The 16,923-nt window shown below is 36.9% G+C and overlaps 1 protein-coding gene across 1 annotated transcript in view; it reads right to left on the reverse strand.

Moving 5' to 3' along the window:
- The window catches only part of ROBO2 (roundabout guidance receptor 2), a 409,048-nt gene that overhangs the window by 90,406 nt on the left and 301,719 nt on the right, over positions 1-16,923 (reverse strand). The window contains exons 8-9 of the mRNA XM_054392730.1: positions 11,079-11,203; positions 6,055-6,226 (exon numbers count right to left, since the gene is read on the reverse strand). Of these exons, the coding sequence (XP_054248705.1) occupies positions 6,055-6,226; positions 11,079-11,203 (297 nt within the window). The remainder of the gene's footprint in view (positions 1-6,054; positions 6,227-11,078; positions 11,204-16,923) is intronic.

A 16,923-nucleotide genomic window follows, 5' to 3' on the forward strand; every position in this document is an offset into this window, starting at 1 on the left:
TGCTTACCTGACTTTGGGCCTAAAACAGAAAATCTACTAATGTGTACCAACCTCATCCCTGCTTCATGCTCATCTTGCAAGATTTTGTAAGCAAAAAATATGTAACAACCATACAAAACATTTTCATGATCTGAGTGATCTAAATGACTGTATCACTCATTCCACTGGAGAAAAGCCCAAACTCAATAGAGCCATGTAACAGCTTAGTTAGCAAACAATTGTATCACCTTTTAAAGCCAGGAACTCTCTTAAATTTTGCCCCTCTAATAATATACATTTGCATGCTTGAAATACTGCTTAAAGTACTCTAACCAGAAATCAAGTGCATGGCTGCATATAATAAATAAATAGAATTTGTGCCAGGCTGCCTATTATTATTTCATACAATAGTCAAGGTTGGAAGAGACCTCAGAGATCATCTACTCCAATCCTCATTCCATGGCCAGTGAGATACCTTTGGATGAGGTAAAATGCCCATGCTCATTTTTTTCTTGAAAGACCAATTTTTCATTAAAAATTCTGCATTTGAACCTATTCTCTGAGCTGTTAAGCAGTAAAAGGTAACTCTTAGTTTTAATGAATGTGTTTATACAAAATGAACATCATTGAAGATATTTTTATATTCAAGATACTTGAATATAAAAAAGGTCATGACTCTTCCATTAGATAAGTATAACAGAATCAAAAATTCATGTCTACATATTTACCTGCCACAATGCTGCTATGTGAAATCTTTGAACAACTGAACAATTATACAATTAGTATTAGATATTGTAACAGGCAGGATTAGCTCCAAAATGAGTTATTTAGACTGCCTCCACTGATGCCAACTGAGTTTGAATCACGTATTTTAGCTCAGAATCTATTTCATTATAATCCATACACAATATCTGATTGTAACAATGAAATAAAATTTAATTATTGTGAAGCAGTATGACTTCTGTTGTATTTGAGCTGTTTGAGATGCAAACCTCTGGGAACCTTCAGCAGATCCAAAGCATTTTCATTACACTACTTAATAAATAGAAAAATATTAGGGTGATGTTAGTGGCAGATTTCATTACTTAAATAATTGTTTCTGAAATTATAGTGTTGCAAAAATACTACCTACCTTCTTTTGCTAACAAGATACACAAAGGATAGAATCATTGGTATTAGTATCACCTTGGAGTATGAGACCATAACATTTATTAAAATTGACACTGAAATTAGAAAGCCAACACAGATTAGTTATTAACATCAGAACGTGAAAGCTATTTTGGAAATTCTGGAATATCACCTGCTGAACTCAGATTGAACAAGAAACACTATATGACATGAAAAGAGAAAATACAATGCATTTTCACCCTGATAAGAAATTTCTAATGTCGTTAAGGTTCCTTATGACTACACAGTTCAGCCATTTGGTATAATAAAAATTGATCTCAGCTCATATGTGCTATCAGCATACCTGCACTATGAGTATATTAAAATGAAAATGCAGCTGTGTGATTTTTTCCCTTATGTCTAAGGTCAAATATCAAATTCCATTTTTTTCTAGGTAGTAATAAAAAAATAAGGAAAAGTAATTACTAAAGTTGCTAACCATTCCACTGCAATTATTTGTTGCACCTAATTGCCTTTCATATGTGTAGCACGTAGGTGTTTTCAAAAGCTATTGCATTACAGATACTGTTCCTTGGCATGCAAGTCAGTATTTTTACAGGGCAAATGAGGAGCTCATAATCCTTTAAATAGGCTCTGATCAATAGTGTAATTGAAAGTCTCCTGGCCAGAAGGAATCTTCATTTTCAAGGGTGTTATGGGTGAAAGACCACTACAGGTTTCCATGACACTAAGGCTAAAGGTTAAATGAACACTTAGGGTTTTCACTGATCTGTGAACGACTGTATTGTCTTCACAACTATGACTTGTAAATCTTCTCTAAAATGTGTATACTTGCTGGTATTGCTACTACACAGGTCTTGCTCATTAGTAAGCAACCAAGAAAGCTGGGGGATTTGTAGTTTCTTTTATAACATTAATATTTTTTTTCTTTAAATTTTACACTGTTTTCTCCCAGCAGGAAAATTTTGTATCTGTTCAGCAGAAACGTCTGCATAGCCGAAATACATTTGCATTGTAAAAGATAAGATGATTTCAAAATTAATGTAATTTTAAAAAATGGTTTTGAAACTGCCAGGAGTCACATTTTCACGTAACTGAAAAAATGATCAGATTTCCTTTGTCATAATAACCTAAATTTTGAGCATAGATTATATTTGATAATTATTTTAATTTAAGGTTAATTTGTTACCAGTTTATTCACTACAAATGCAATTTGGATCAGCTGAAGCTATGTTTAAATTTGAGTAGAATTTGGTCAAATTAGAACAGGAAAATAAGAGAATGAAAACATTTAGTCTTTACTTTGGCTCTTCCAAAATCAAGATTTCAAAAGTTTTCTTGGTGAATTAAAGGAGGAAATCAGACAGAAGTAAAGAAATCCTCATGATGAACATCAGTATGATAGGTAGGCTGCTCTCCTGAGAGGTGGAAAAACCTTGCTTGCTCTGTCTTCTTTTTTTTTCTCCTGGAAGAGCCTTACAGGGGGCTGTGAAGTTGTTCTTAGTCTCTCTATTTTGAAACTGTCGTATTTGCTGCAAATCACATAATATGCATTCGATGAGGGGTAGGAAACATGGTGGCCAGATTGCAGAGGAGTGAGTGATATTAAATTCTTCCAGGAAGATTTGTGAGAGACATACCCTAGAATATGCAATAGACCTATAGTTTAAAAAAATCACAGAAGAGTTGGGAAAAATGCTTATTCCAAATCAGTGGAGGAGCTGTTGAGTTATACTGCTAACTCTTTTTAAAATTTATTTATTAAAACAAACAAACACAACCAACCAACCAAAAAAAAAAAAACCCTCAAAAAACAACACCACAAAAAAAGCCCCACAATAAAAAGAGCCCCCCCAAAAAAACAACAAAAATCAACCCAACCAACCACACACACACACAAAAATCCCAACAAAAAAAATCTGTTCTGAATTATGCTCATAAGTCCAGCCTTTTGCTTTCATTCAAAAACCCAGAAACACAATCTTTTAAATTAATATCCTATGCTTCATTTTTACGTTGCCAGATGCAGCCATGGTAAGCTTGTTCCTCCATCCCAATACTCACCTGAAACAGCAACTGCTGGGTAAGCCAAAGTAGGCTGATCCTACAGGTGAGCATGCAGTGGTCAAAACTTTTATCAAGAAACACTAATAATTACTAGGTATATGAAAATGAGATCTCAAAAATACTCTGTGCATGATAGGAAAATATATAAAACAAATGGCTAATTGTGAAGTTTGTTTTTCTGTTGTTTTGAGTTTTTTTTCACCCTGAGCACAGGTATAGTCCAATGGAAGCATTTGGCTTATTTGCATTGTCTGTCATTTTAAGACTGTCAGCTGCCTATTCACTTCTTGAGTTTGAAAGGATTGCTGAGATTGTCTCAACTTTAAAAATGATTTGGCTTTTCCAGATGTGTGTTAGACAGTAGATTATATGATAGCCTTTCAAGAAAATTCGAGATTTGAATTTCAAATACACTGAAGGCTCTTAGCACAGTCCATAATCAGCAAAATTATCACTCAACTCAGCACATTTTATCACATCTAGTAATCTCTTATCATGTGAACACTTGAGTTAAAAATATTTCCAGTAAAGACTTGTAAGTGCAAAAATGTAACAACTGAAACACTGCTATATATGGTATAATTAAGCACTTGTTTTTTCTGCACATGACATATGTTTTCATTCTGTATTGGAACTTCAATTGGATCTAAATTACTCTGGATCAAACAAAAATGTGTTCAAAATGAAAAAGATGGCTCGCCACTATTATTAAATCATTAACCAAACAGAAAAATTCTGGGCTATAAAGTGAAACTGAAATCAGCAGCCAAAAACTAGAACACTAATGCTTAAGTATATAGCCAGCATGCACAGTGTTAGCCTTTTCTTATATTCTTAAAACCATTAAGTTAGATTTCCCTACTGATAAAAATCATTAGCTACCATAACTTCTGCTCAGTATCAACCAAAACAGATTATTTAGACATCTATGGTTAACTTCCCAAGTAAAAGCAACTAAAAAATATCTGTGATCAAATGGTACATTCATTTATCTAATCTCAGTTCCAGAATATTGTTTTGGCACTTTTCTGCTGACTTCACCTGCCCTTTGACTGAAGAATGAAATGGTGTTTCTATAAAGCAGTCTCGTATTATTTCATAATGATCATGCTGACAGCAGGTTCTGGAAAGCACAAAGGCCTTGCATTCCTTGAGTATCAGAGTCACCAGCTAATGCTTTCTTTAGCAACAAGGAAAGCACACTGCATTTTATCAGAATTAATTGTAGGAGGGTTTGCATTCTAGCAGGGATGCTTTTGTGAGCTTTACATTGACTTGTTAAACAAACTAATGAAAATTCCAAAGAGGTCAATTAGGATTTATTATTTTTCCCCACATACAAGAATTAGATAGAGATAGACCACAGACCTTGTCTGTCAAAAGGAGGAATTTCTCATCACTAATATCCTTGAACCTGATTTGATCCACTCAGCCCACTGCAGTAAATCGTACAGCATCAGCAGGTGCACCCATTAACAGCTCAATGTCCTCTCAACCAATGTTTGTGAACTATTTATTCCAATCACAGTCATGGAACTGAATCAGGCAGCACTATGGACAGATATTAAAAAATACTGCCTTTCCATTAATTTTAAATGACCTTTTAATCTATGTTTGAATATGAATAGAATGAAAATGCATCATTTTGTCATAGACCATGAGAAGAAAGGACTTGAAGAAATTGCAGAGCAAAGGTTAGCCTTTAGTCTCCAGAAACTACTTTACAGAAAAGCAATATGCTTGTAAAGGTGCAAGGATATGGCAGAAATTATCTCCCCTTGTCACAAAAATATAGACAGCTTTTGGAAAACAAAGAAAAGGCATCAAATTAATGCTCAAACCTCTATAACATGAGCCTGAACCTCTCTACCTGTCAGTCGTGATGAATATGCTCTTGTGAAAAGCCAGATTATTCAGAATTAGACATCTTTTCAAACTTCCATGGTGCAGGCAGGTCTCTAAGGGAATGGTAAAAGTAGACCTCTTCTGCATATAACAACAGTTTTAAAGGCAAAAATTCATCAAAGGCTGTCAAGAGATATTTAATGAGTCAGTTAAGATAAGGAATAACGATGCTGGGAAATGCCACAATTTCCTAGTATAAGACGAGTTCTGTGTTTTCTTCACTAATATCAAAAGATGCAAACTGCCTTCTATCCACAATGAGATGAAGTGGGATATCAACAGGATTCTTCATGTGACAAAGATTCATGTTAGTAGATGGAGTAAGGTAAGCTTCAAGGCAGGATACATTTCAAACCGAAAATTTTGAAATGGAAAGCATCTAGACAGACCACGCAGTGAATTTTCTTTCTTGAAAACTCTTCTCTACCTATTTCCATGGATTTTTTTTCACATCTAACCATAATGAGAAATTCTTTAGAACCTTGATAACAGAGGGACTAAAGGGCTACATATTGTATCTGTTCTAAACCAACAGTACTTCAGTAAGTTGATTTGACACATTCCCAAACTAGCTGCTTAAGAAAATGCTGAAGACTAGTGAGAATCAAGCCTTGTTTTTCTGCATCCTAACTCAACATGTTAATCATAAACCTATTCATTCTTCACTATGTTTTTTTGCAATCCTATCTTACCTCTAGTGAACTGAGCAGCTTCCTTTCTCACTAATCCTGTTCTAGGGTGGTTTGTCCCTTGTTTGCATTATCAAGGAAACGCTAGAAAACACGCAAAAGGCAAACTAGACTTCAATGCCTTTTTCATGCCACAGAGAATCGCACAGAGGTACTTTTTCATTGTATTTTCTGTAGAAATGTGTCCATTTACTTGTATGAATTATGTGACTTCATATGCCTTTATTTACACTGCTTTGAAAATACTTTTGATAGGAAAAAAACAATAGGAATTTCTATAGCTCACCGTCAGTAACCTCCAGCTGAGCTTTTGCTAAAATGCTTCCAGCAACCGTCAGTGCTTGACAAATGTAGTAGCCTGCATCAGATCGCTGAATGTTGGTGATAGTGAGGTCTCCAGTTGGTGATACTGAATACCTGCTGTTGGGCTGGAGAGGCTGGTTTGGGAAGAGTAGATTCTGCAAAGACAATTCATCTCACATCAATTCAAAACACCACTTTTCCCTCAGCTAGAGAGACTGAATTTTCCTTAAAAGAACTATATATAAACTAGAAGAAAAACTAAGTGTGGTTATGACTTCACAAACACATAGAGCTAGCTTTCCCTGCCTTGGGCAACTTGCTGTTTAAATTAGAAACAGTCCTTTGACAGCACACAGTGGTGTGTTCTGACTGGGGGGTCTAGGCGAGGAGAAATTTTCCAACAATCACACTTGAGCGATTTGTATTTGTGACACATTCATCTTCATTCTGAATGTAATTGTAATAATATACTTAGTTCTCTATCAAACCAGGAGGACACAATACTACAGTACACATTAGAAAACTAGCAGAAAGAATCAAATTCTGGAGACTTGAGGGAGCAAAGCACTATTGTTTGGCTGTGAATACACTCTGGGCAAAGGAGAAAGTAAGAGTGTGAAACAGAAGGAAAGCTGTGAGGAAGATACAAACAGGTCATAAAGTAGGAGAAGCTGTCAGAGCTTGAAGGAGAAATAAAAGAAAATTAAAGCAGAGATATACCAAAGCAGAAAAGCATCATGGATTCTTGAGGGTGAAGAGAAAGGGTATAAATTTCATGTGGAAATTATCAGAGAGAAAAGACAGTTTCATGTAGGATAAGACATCAGTTAGCACAAAAGAGGGAGATTGGCTTTTGCCTTTGGGCTGGATTGGAGGAAAGAGAAATGTCAGTAAGAATAACTGGAATGGATGTAGTAGTCATTGCATATGATGCGGACTGAATGAATCAATAATACAGAAAAAGACTGAAAAGGTTTTAGTGGTGATGGCATTGCTTTTAATGAAAAGGTATACCATCTGCACAGCTCTTGATGTGAATAAAAGAGAACAGAAAAAGAGAGAAAACGTGAACAGAAAGGTCAGCAGCATTGCCTAATGAGACAGTAAGGGGAACAGATTAAACAATAATTAAACAACACTAATTACAAGAAATGTGTTGACTCAACAAGTCTCTATGAAAAATACAGTTTTTTGTATCAGGACTATCCCAAAACACTGTTACCATGCAGAGCTAAGCCTACAGTCACTAGCTCTGTATAGCTTTCCTGTGCTTTCTAATGGTGACTCCATATTAACTTTAAGATTGCCTATATAGGCTAAAAAGAAAATTTAGAAGTACAGAGTAGGGTATTCAATGCATTTTCTGTAGATCTTCTGTAGTAGACCTTAATGGTTTACAAAATTATTTGAGAATGACAAGTAATAACCTTGGATTTTTAAAAATATGCTTTAAAGTGAAACTCACACCTTTACTCTTTGGTTTTGGCAATAAAAGGAGAGAGATAGGCTTTCCATAAGATCTGACACTCCAAATATCCTTAAAATTGTATTAACCTACTAAGCTATTTGTCATCCTAGAGTGAGTCCTTTTGCTTACTCCTTTTCAATATCAATGTTCAAGAAATTTTTCACAGCAAATTTTCCCTCGTAAATCAATATGCACCCAGTAAACATGTCAGATCCAATAAGAAAAAAGTGTGAAAATTCTGAAACAATTTCAAGCTACAGGGCTAAGTGGGTCTCAAAAACTGCTATTTTCTGAATTGCCTTGAAACTTTCAGAATAACCTGTGCCTGACACAGATGCCTACTGAATGAGGGCATTATGAAAACTCCACTATATGAGACAGCAGAAAATTTTTATATGGCTGAGCTTAACTCCATTTATCACTCATTACACGAAGTGTAACAAGAAACAATGTAAAAGGATCAAGATCTTAATTCGTTAGAGGAAAAAGATCCACTGCATTAGAAAGGAGAGGCTGCCCTTTGATTCATCAGCATAGGCTTCTCTATTCCGTAGAGGTACCACATTCCAGTGAATATTCCACATATCAGGAGGAGTTCATCTGGCTCATGACTCCTCCCTTCAAAGACTACATATCTATGAATTATTATTTGCCCTAAATAATAATACAACCCCTTTTTAAATGTTTTTACAAATTTACTGTTTTCAATTTGCTGTTGGGTTGCTCGTTTGGGCACAGTGGTTGTATGCCAAGTTGCAAATAGGAGCACCAAAGTCACTCCTGATATAATACCTCTGAATTTATCTCAAGGAAGAATTTAATTCAGAGAGTCTAAAGGTTACACCCTGCCCTGGTGCATTTCATTGACAGGTGGCTGTTAGACACTGGGGAAAAGGCTACCAAGTACAAAGGACCAGATGTTTCTGCACAAACTGGCACAAAAAATTACTCAGGAGGGAACAGCTCCCCTCCCTTCCAGCTGGTTGTGCTCAGAAACATGGGATTGGAAAATGGATTCACAATGAAAAATGCCCTACAATTACCAGAGTGGGCTAACATGACTACGTAACGTTACTCTGAAAGCTATCAGTACAGCTGCAAACAGTTTCCCGAGTAAAAGCTGAAACGAGCATTGTAAAGTCAAGCAGCAACTTATAGCCAAGCACACAAAAGTGAATTTGGCCAAAACACTGTTCCCCAGACTTGTGTGATGAGATACAGTGTGTGGAAACTCACCTATTATATGGCATCTCATTGTAAAATCTGGTAAATTGCACATTGAGATGGTAAGACTAACCTATGTGACTTCACTGATGCTCAATTAAGATTAACAGAAAGGTGTGGTGAATCACATTTCAAGCCTGTAGGTATCAATTTTTATGTTGCATTTATTTGCCAAAAAAAAAGACCATTCTAACCCTCAGGGAGCTAGTTCTCAATATGGTAATTAATTTTCCAGGTTTATAATTAAATAGCTTCAGCATGGTAAAATCAGTAGGTAATAACATTCAATTAAAGACACAAGATGCATTTTCACCTTAAAATGTTTTTACCCTTGAAGTGATACCAGTGGAAGAGGATAAAATAGAGTATTAACACTTTTCAATTACGCTAAATGACTTTAATCCTACAAATGATGTCCTACTTTAATTAGAAGCTCTTCTCTTTATTACAGCATGATGGATGTCCACTTTATTAGATTCAAGTGTGACACTATAAGCTCACTTTACATAAACATTACCATGTTATTAAAATGCTCTACAAGGAAGGGTTTTGAAATGTTTGCTAGCACATCAGTACTTCTTTAATTTCAATGCGCTCTTCTACTTTCCCCTTGGAGTAATTTCACTTTAGTGAGACTCACAATACTACACTTTTCCAGGATGTGATCCATGGAGGCTAGATCTAAAGTTCTCCAAATAGTGCACTGAAAGAAACACACTGAAGATAAAGCTTTCACACCATACAGGCTTATGCTATAAAGTAATAATGCTATGTGATTGTAAGCCACAAATGCAACAGAGTACAAAATGCTGTCAGCCTTGATTCTGTCATTCTGGACCAGTTATCTGACCTCATGAGAAGGTGAACCAAAGGCAGGTGAGGCAGAGCAGGAGATATTCAGTTCAGTTGTTATCCCATTTTTAAACTGAGCTGGTATGCAAAATGTCTCCAGATTAGACAAAAGGCACATCTGCTCTGCACAGCACGATGCAGATACTTGAGTTAACTCACATATTGCCACATGGGAAAATGTAGCACAAGGCTCTGAAAAGACTAATCAGCCAATGGAGAAAAGCACATGCCATAGATACATAGACAGACATGGCCATGACAAGCCTCATCAGGGAGCTGCAGAAGACAGTATCCTTGGGCATCAGTTTGCCCCTTTTAATCTTTTAGAATCAGAATCAGTCAGAGTTGGAAGGGACCACAAGGATCATCTAGTTCCAACCCCCCTGCCATGGGCATGGACACCTCACACTACATCAGGCTGGTCAGAGCCTCATCCAGGGATGGGGCCTCAACCACCTCCCTGGGCAACCCATTCCAGGCTCTCACCACTCTCATAGTGAAGAACTTCTTCCTCACATCCAGCCTGAATCTCCCCACTTCCAGCTTTATTCCATTCCCCCTAGTCCTATCACTATCTGATATCCTAAAAAGTCCCTCCCCAGCTTTCTTGTAGCCCCCTTCAGATACTGGAAGGCCACAATAAGGTCACCTCGGAGCCTTCTTTTCTCCAGACTGAACAGCCCCAACTCTTTCAGTCTGTCTTCATAGGAGAGGAGCTCCAGCCCTCTGATCATCCTGGTGGCCCTTCTCTGGACACGTTCCAGCATGTCCATATCCCTCTTGTAATAGGGGCTCCAGAACTGGGCACAGTACTCCAGGTAGGGTCTCACCAGAGTGGAGTAGAGGGGGAGAATCACCTCCCTTGACCTGCTGGCCACACTTCTCCAGATGCAGCCCAGGATCTGGTTGGCATTCTGGGCTTTTTTTATTTTGCTTTCAAAAAATGATAGTAAGGGTCAGGGAAATATTTCCAAAATCAGATTTGGAAATTTCCTCAGACAATTTCCTGAAGAAAGCATCTGCCAGTTGGAAACCTGTATCTGCATGCACTATGAGAATATGCCAATGCAAATCAGCTTACTAGATGTATATCTGCTTCATCATGTCTAGACAGGTTGTGAACTGTAATTACTGACTATGATTAGTTAAAAATTGAGTCATAACTTTTTATCTCCTATGTTTGTCTCACCCACCTGTTTGTTGGGGATTTCAGAATGAAAAGTCTTTAAGATACATACTATTGGGTTTTATATGCTTATAGAGCACCTAGCACAAGTTTCATGAACTTAAATTGACTTTGAGTTCTTCACAGTATTAATATTTTAAGAAGGGAGGGGGGGAAATGGTAAAGAATGGTGGCGGCGTAAAAGTCAAATTCCTGGTTTAAGACAAATTAAAATGAAAGGTGATATAAATGCTTGTCTTTAAAATGTAACAATAGAACTAATTAGAAAGTAACATACCTGGCTTCCCTCTTTTTGCCAAAAAACAGCTGGCTGTGGATTTCCTTTAGTTTCACAAGGAAAAGTCACTGTTCGACCCTGGGCTACAATCTGGTCTCGTGGCCTCACCACAAACTGTGGGGGAGCTAGAATGTAAGAAAAAAAAAGTGTAAATTTAGGATATTTTACAAAGGAGAAATGAGGAATATTGAAGGAAAGAGACAACATTATGGAGATTTGTTTTATGCCAAAGGACATAACATTGGAAACATTAATTAGTATAGACAGAACCAATATATAAACAACAACAGGAACAAAAAGAGTAGCAGTAGCAGTATGTGATATCCCCAGTTATAAAAAAAAACCAACAACCCCAAACACATAAAAACCCAAAAACATTACAACCATACATGCTAGAGTAAACTTTGATGACAATAAATGCTAAGCAGCAGTCAGGTGCTTATGCTGACCCTGGATATATTCTACCTTTTGTCTGGGCAGTCATCAGCACTCTCATACCCTCTACACTACATGGAGCTTGTTGTGTTGGACCTATCAAGTATTGCAAGGCATGAATTAGGATATAGAGACTGCATGTTTCATGACAGCAGGAGAGAAGTTCAAAAGCTCCTTCACTACTCTTGAGATAGCGTGGTCAAGAATGGAGTGGGAAGGAGGACCTGTTGTAAAAACAACAGTTGCTAAAACAACACAAACTTGAGAAGTCCAGATTTCTGCTTGTGTAAACACGAGAAAGAAGCAAGTACTGAAGGCTTAGTGGGCAGCAGTGAGCAGTGGTCAAGAAGGAATAGGTATTCCATGATATCCAGAAGAGACAAGCAAAAGAAGAAGAAAGTGGAGTTAAAACAATAAAGAACCAGGGCTGGCTATATTTTCAAGTAGATGGCATTAACACTGTTCAGATGTAGAGGGCCAGGAAGCACAGTCAGAAGTGAACAATTTCTAAGATAGTTGCAGTTTGACTTATCTGGGGGGTACTGATGGAGAATAGACTGCCAATCCTTGGTGGGAATAAGAAGGCAAAGAAAAGGTGTTGATTTGCAGAAGGAAAGTGAGGAAGAAGCAGAATTGGAAGATCTGAGAGAAAAAAATTGACATCTGATTCTGTTGAGCACGATGTCATAAAGCAAATGACTTTTCTATGCATGACATGCAAATACTCCCACCTTGATTCAACACTGGAATTCAGTGGAACTGGATTTATTCTATTTGGTATATCTTAAAAATTATTAACTAACTTTTGGGGCAGGCTGAAGAAGGGGAAGAAACAGTTAAAAAGAACACTCAAATCGTAGTTATTTTATTCCAGTATGGTTTGGTGATTCTGGAGAAGGATGGTTTAGGAACACTAAGCTTTTAGGTAAACAGAATTTAAGTGTTTTAGAAAACCATATTTTCATCATTATAATTACAAACTATTTAATTAGGCATGAAGAGCAATCAAGACCCCGCTTCCGATTACACCTGCTGACAGCACAGACATAAATTTGCTATCTGCATAGAAATGCATGCAGATCTGATTTTTTTTTTTAATACATTTTGCAGTTATCTCATGAGGTACTTCCCAAGGCTTTGCAGATCAGCAGGAGTCTAAAGAGCACCAGTTGAATAGTGCTGGTATAATAGACTCTCAAAACAAGAACTACAAAGCACTTAATAAACATGAATCATCACAAGTTTAGAAGGCAGAGGGTGAGGAGAACATGAGGAGTCTTCCTTCTGACTCACAATCCTAAACACAGGTTTGGGCCCTCTGGAAAAAGAAGTGGCCACTTCTTTCCCAGGCCTTGGTAGGTGCTAAATCTTCTGAAAGGGCAGGGATGAAGGGCCAGGTGCCCTGCTGCTGCTTGTTTATATTTGTATGTTTTGAGGTTTCTGTAAGAGCATAAGTGTTGCTACACATGGTCCAGGATCCAAACTCAAACTGTACTATTCCTAAAGAGCTGGACTGCAAGAAGTTACTTGTTTTCCGTTAGTTTGCCTAGAATTTCCATATGCAATCCCTACAGTGTCAGAAAACAGGAATGTGGTAATTGATGCATGTATTTGTTCATTCAACATATGGGAAGGTAAAGAGAGAAAGGCCTTCAAGCTGTAAACTGGAAACCTCCATTCCTGTAGGCATACCTATAGGTAACTCTTCAGCTGTGCACTCTTCAGTGTTTACTGCTCAACCACAGAAGTTCATTGCCCTAGTTATTAATATAGAATCAATAGCAACCTCAGGCAGAGCAGAGAACAGAAAAACTAACATTTTTAGGTATTATATCTGCCTTTGACAGAAACTATGCATGAGTCCTATGTCTATGCTGTGTTATGGGTGGCCTCGAGACCATCATCTTTCTATCCTGATGCTAAAAACCTGGTGTCAGGAGACCATCCTATATATCATAGCTAATCATGATCAATGCCTAAGATGACTTTGTAGACGTGCTTGGTGCACTGGGGGTATCTTATGCAGGCAGTGCTCTGAAACAGATCAACAGAAGGAAGAAGGGCATGTCATTTCCATGAGCCTATCTTTCAACTCATGTAACCAAACAAATGCAAGGTAGGTAAATTTAAGGGTTCATCTGAAACATTTTCACATGTACGAGGCTGTAAATGTAAGTTAGCAATACAAAGTTCTGAGCAGATGTAATAGGACTGAACTTGCTGCTGTAGAAGACTTTTCAATGACCAAATTTGGTAGTCAAGGAATGAGAGAGAAAAGTCCTAGTTTCTACCTAGTTTCTACTTTTACCTACCCCTAATTTTGTCCACAATTATTGTTGTTCAGCTATAGCTGTGTTTATAGACAGCCTCTGATAAAAATGACATTGTGTACAGCACTTAAACAATGTTTTCAGCGTATCAGTTTTATCTATCAATTTCTAGTTGAATAATGCAAATGGAAAACTGAAAGCATCAGTTAATAATTGCAGGACTGTTTCTTGGTCAAGTATAACTACAAAAGCACTAATTCTGCCATTATCCCCAGAGAATGCAAAACAACTCTGCCCAGAGACAGCAAGGCTATTTTGACAGAATAAGCACTTAGGCTCTTCAATTTTCCTAAAAAAAGAGAGCTCATTATCTTCATATATAGATGTTGTTATAAAGATAGATAAATATTACTACTCCCATTTTACAGAAAGGTTAACTGAGATCACGACAGCTTCAGTGGAGCACTGGACAAAACTGAATTCATGCCATTTTTGCTTCTCTCAAAGTGGGTGAATTTTTTGAAACATTCTTAAAAAGTACAGTTAGAGAAATAACAGCAGGCTAGATATGCTTCAGCTGCTACATTTATATGGTACTTTAATGCTTAATTCAAGCTAAACATTAAGGTCATTAGAAGAATCTGTTGAAAAAAATGCTATGAAGCAGGAAACTGAGTGTTGTGACTATCAGCATATTACCTTTTACTGTTTCATATGTAACATTAACCAGGTTGGAATAAACAGAGATTGGAAAAACTCTTGCTTAATTGGCATTTGAAAATCAAAGACAATAGCTCTAAAAGGGAATATGTTGCTTGAATTTGAGGGGACTAGCCAAAAATATGAAAAAAAGAACAATTAATACTACAAACCTAGTACACTTCTATTGATACTTTATTTTTGGGAACTTTAAATAGTACACAGTAAATTAGATTTGATTTCTGGCAAATTATGCTTTGATACTGCATTCAGCAAGTGCTGGCTTCAATCAATGTCACACTAAAGCTCTGTTATGCTAATAGCTACTTGTGAAGCTGAGTGAGATGATATGGAAATCAGATGGTTGAACATGAATAGAAAGCATAGGCCATGTATGAGGGGGCTTTGAGATGAGGGGATGGGGGGACCCTAAGGTTAATCACATCATGTTCAGAACTGTTTTTACAGCACAGAACAGTTTTCTACTGCAAGAATTAAAATGGAGATAGAAAAGCATGAGCATCAGTGAACATTAGTTATGCTGTTCAAAATGCAGAGTGCATTCTGTTGCACTCTTTCTAGATGTTGTTTTATGCTTTTATGATGGAACGGATCTTTCATTCTGTTAATAAATATATACAAAAGTAGCCTCTGCTCAAGGGTTAAAGAGTTTTAGATAAAAAACAAGAAAGAAGAAACAAATACTGTGAATTATTTCACAGAGATTTCTTAACTCTTCTCCAATCTTAATAGCTACCAGAATCTCCAATCTGGTGGGATGGATAGCATTCGTTTCTTTCTCAGTAGTGTTGCTGAAAACTAAAGGTTACACTAAGTCACCAGGAGCTGATAAAGCTGCTGGTGTAAAGAAGCTTGACTGAAACAGTGAATTCATGCCTCCTAGGTGAGCTCTGGTCACCTGATATGATATGTGGCAGAAGACTCTGAAAGGTAGGGGAAATTTACCATAAAAAAAATTTAAATGTATAGCAAAAACTACACTGCTCCCCTATCAAGTACTAGAAATGCTTTCTTCCAGTAACACAGTTTTCTAAACTGAACTTGCGATTTGTGGTTCACATTCAATGATCCTAAGGGAATTTTATTATCACAACTTGCTTATAGCTTTCCCCTGTTCCCAGGTCCCTTGGGGCTCACAAACTATATTGTTCTGATTTTAATTAAAAGTACATATTTTAGCAAATTTTAGTCCAGTATTGCTACCACAAGCTGAAATGGAATTGTAACCACAACATCTAGTATCAGTGGGATTTCTGTTGTTGTTTGGGTTTCTTCTAAATGTCATCAATTACCTAAGGCAGCTGCTACAAGACCCAAATCATTTTACATAATCCAAACAATGGAAACTTTAGCAATCTGTTAATTATATGTACTAAGATAAAATGTTCTCATATGCCATGGCATATGAGGCTTTATTCAAAGCTCACTGAAGTTGATAGAAATTCTCCTATTTGCTTAAGGCGTCTTTGGATCAGACTCACTGAAAAAATTATATGCTACAGGAAAAGAATGATAGCCACAAATTTTAAAGGGTTTAAATTACAGATTTGACAACATTTAATTGCAACTAACTTCAGTTGATAGTGAACTATCAACTGAAAATTAAATTAATTGTGAAGATTACTTGGGCAAGCTATAACGATAAAGATAGGTGTTTAAGTTTAAACTGGACTTGTTTATTATCCATAAACATATGTCTATGACTGGTTCAAAAGGGGAAGGATGCTGACTTGTAAATGTTTTAGGCAAAACTCAGATAATGCTCACTGCCAAGCCTTGAGGATCAAGAAGAAACACACTGGCTGGTAAAGTACCAATATTCTGTAAGGCTCAGTTATGCTTCCAGCAGGGAGAGGAAAGCACACAAACCCATTATTTTGATCTGCAGTCTTTTTAAGCATTGTACATTTGCAGCAATAAATGAATTTCATAATAATCCTTTGAAGAATCAGTGTCACACCTGGCATGATATTCAGTAGCTCTGTCTGGAGATAAGAGAGCCAGAGTGAAACTGGATATCTCAATGCTCCTCTCAAACCCTTACTGCATTGACAGTAATCATGTAGTCACTTCAACTGGTCTTCAATGTGTGCTGATATTTTAACAGATTAAACTCAGTTCCAGTCTTGCCAAATACAGATCAAGACTTGCCTCTAAGATATTTACACAGAAGACAGTAGAACCCCCGGAGCTCCAGCTGAAGTACTACAACCCTTGACATTGTGGAGCAGGACCACTCATTGCTTTGCTTGTTCCAGGTGTTGGCTTAGATGACAGCTGAAGGCAGTACAGAAATTCTTGAAAGAAAATAATCATCCCTCATCTTTGTGTGTCATTGGTTAAATTTGTAGAGAAGGTCTTTCAGATACTGGACTTTTATATTTTGTGATGCAAATGTAAAAGAAAACTGTAAAAGACTC

This window comes from Indicator indicator, chromosome 1 (genome assembly GCF_027791375.1).
Source record: "Indicator indicator isolate 239-I01 chromosome 1, UM_Iind_1.1, whole genome shotgun sequence".
Lineage (NCBI taxonomy): Eukaryota > Metazoa > Chordata > Aves > Piciformes > Indicatoridae > Indicator > Indicator indicator.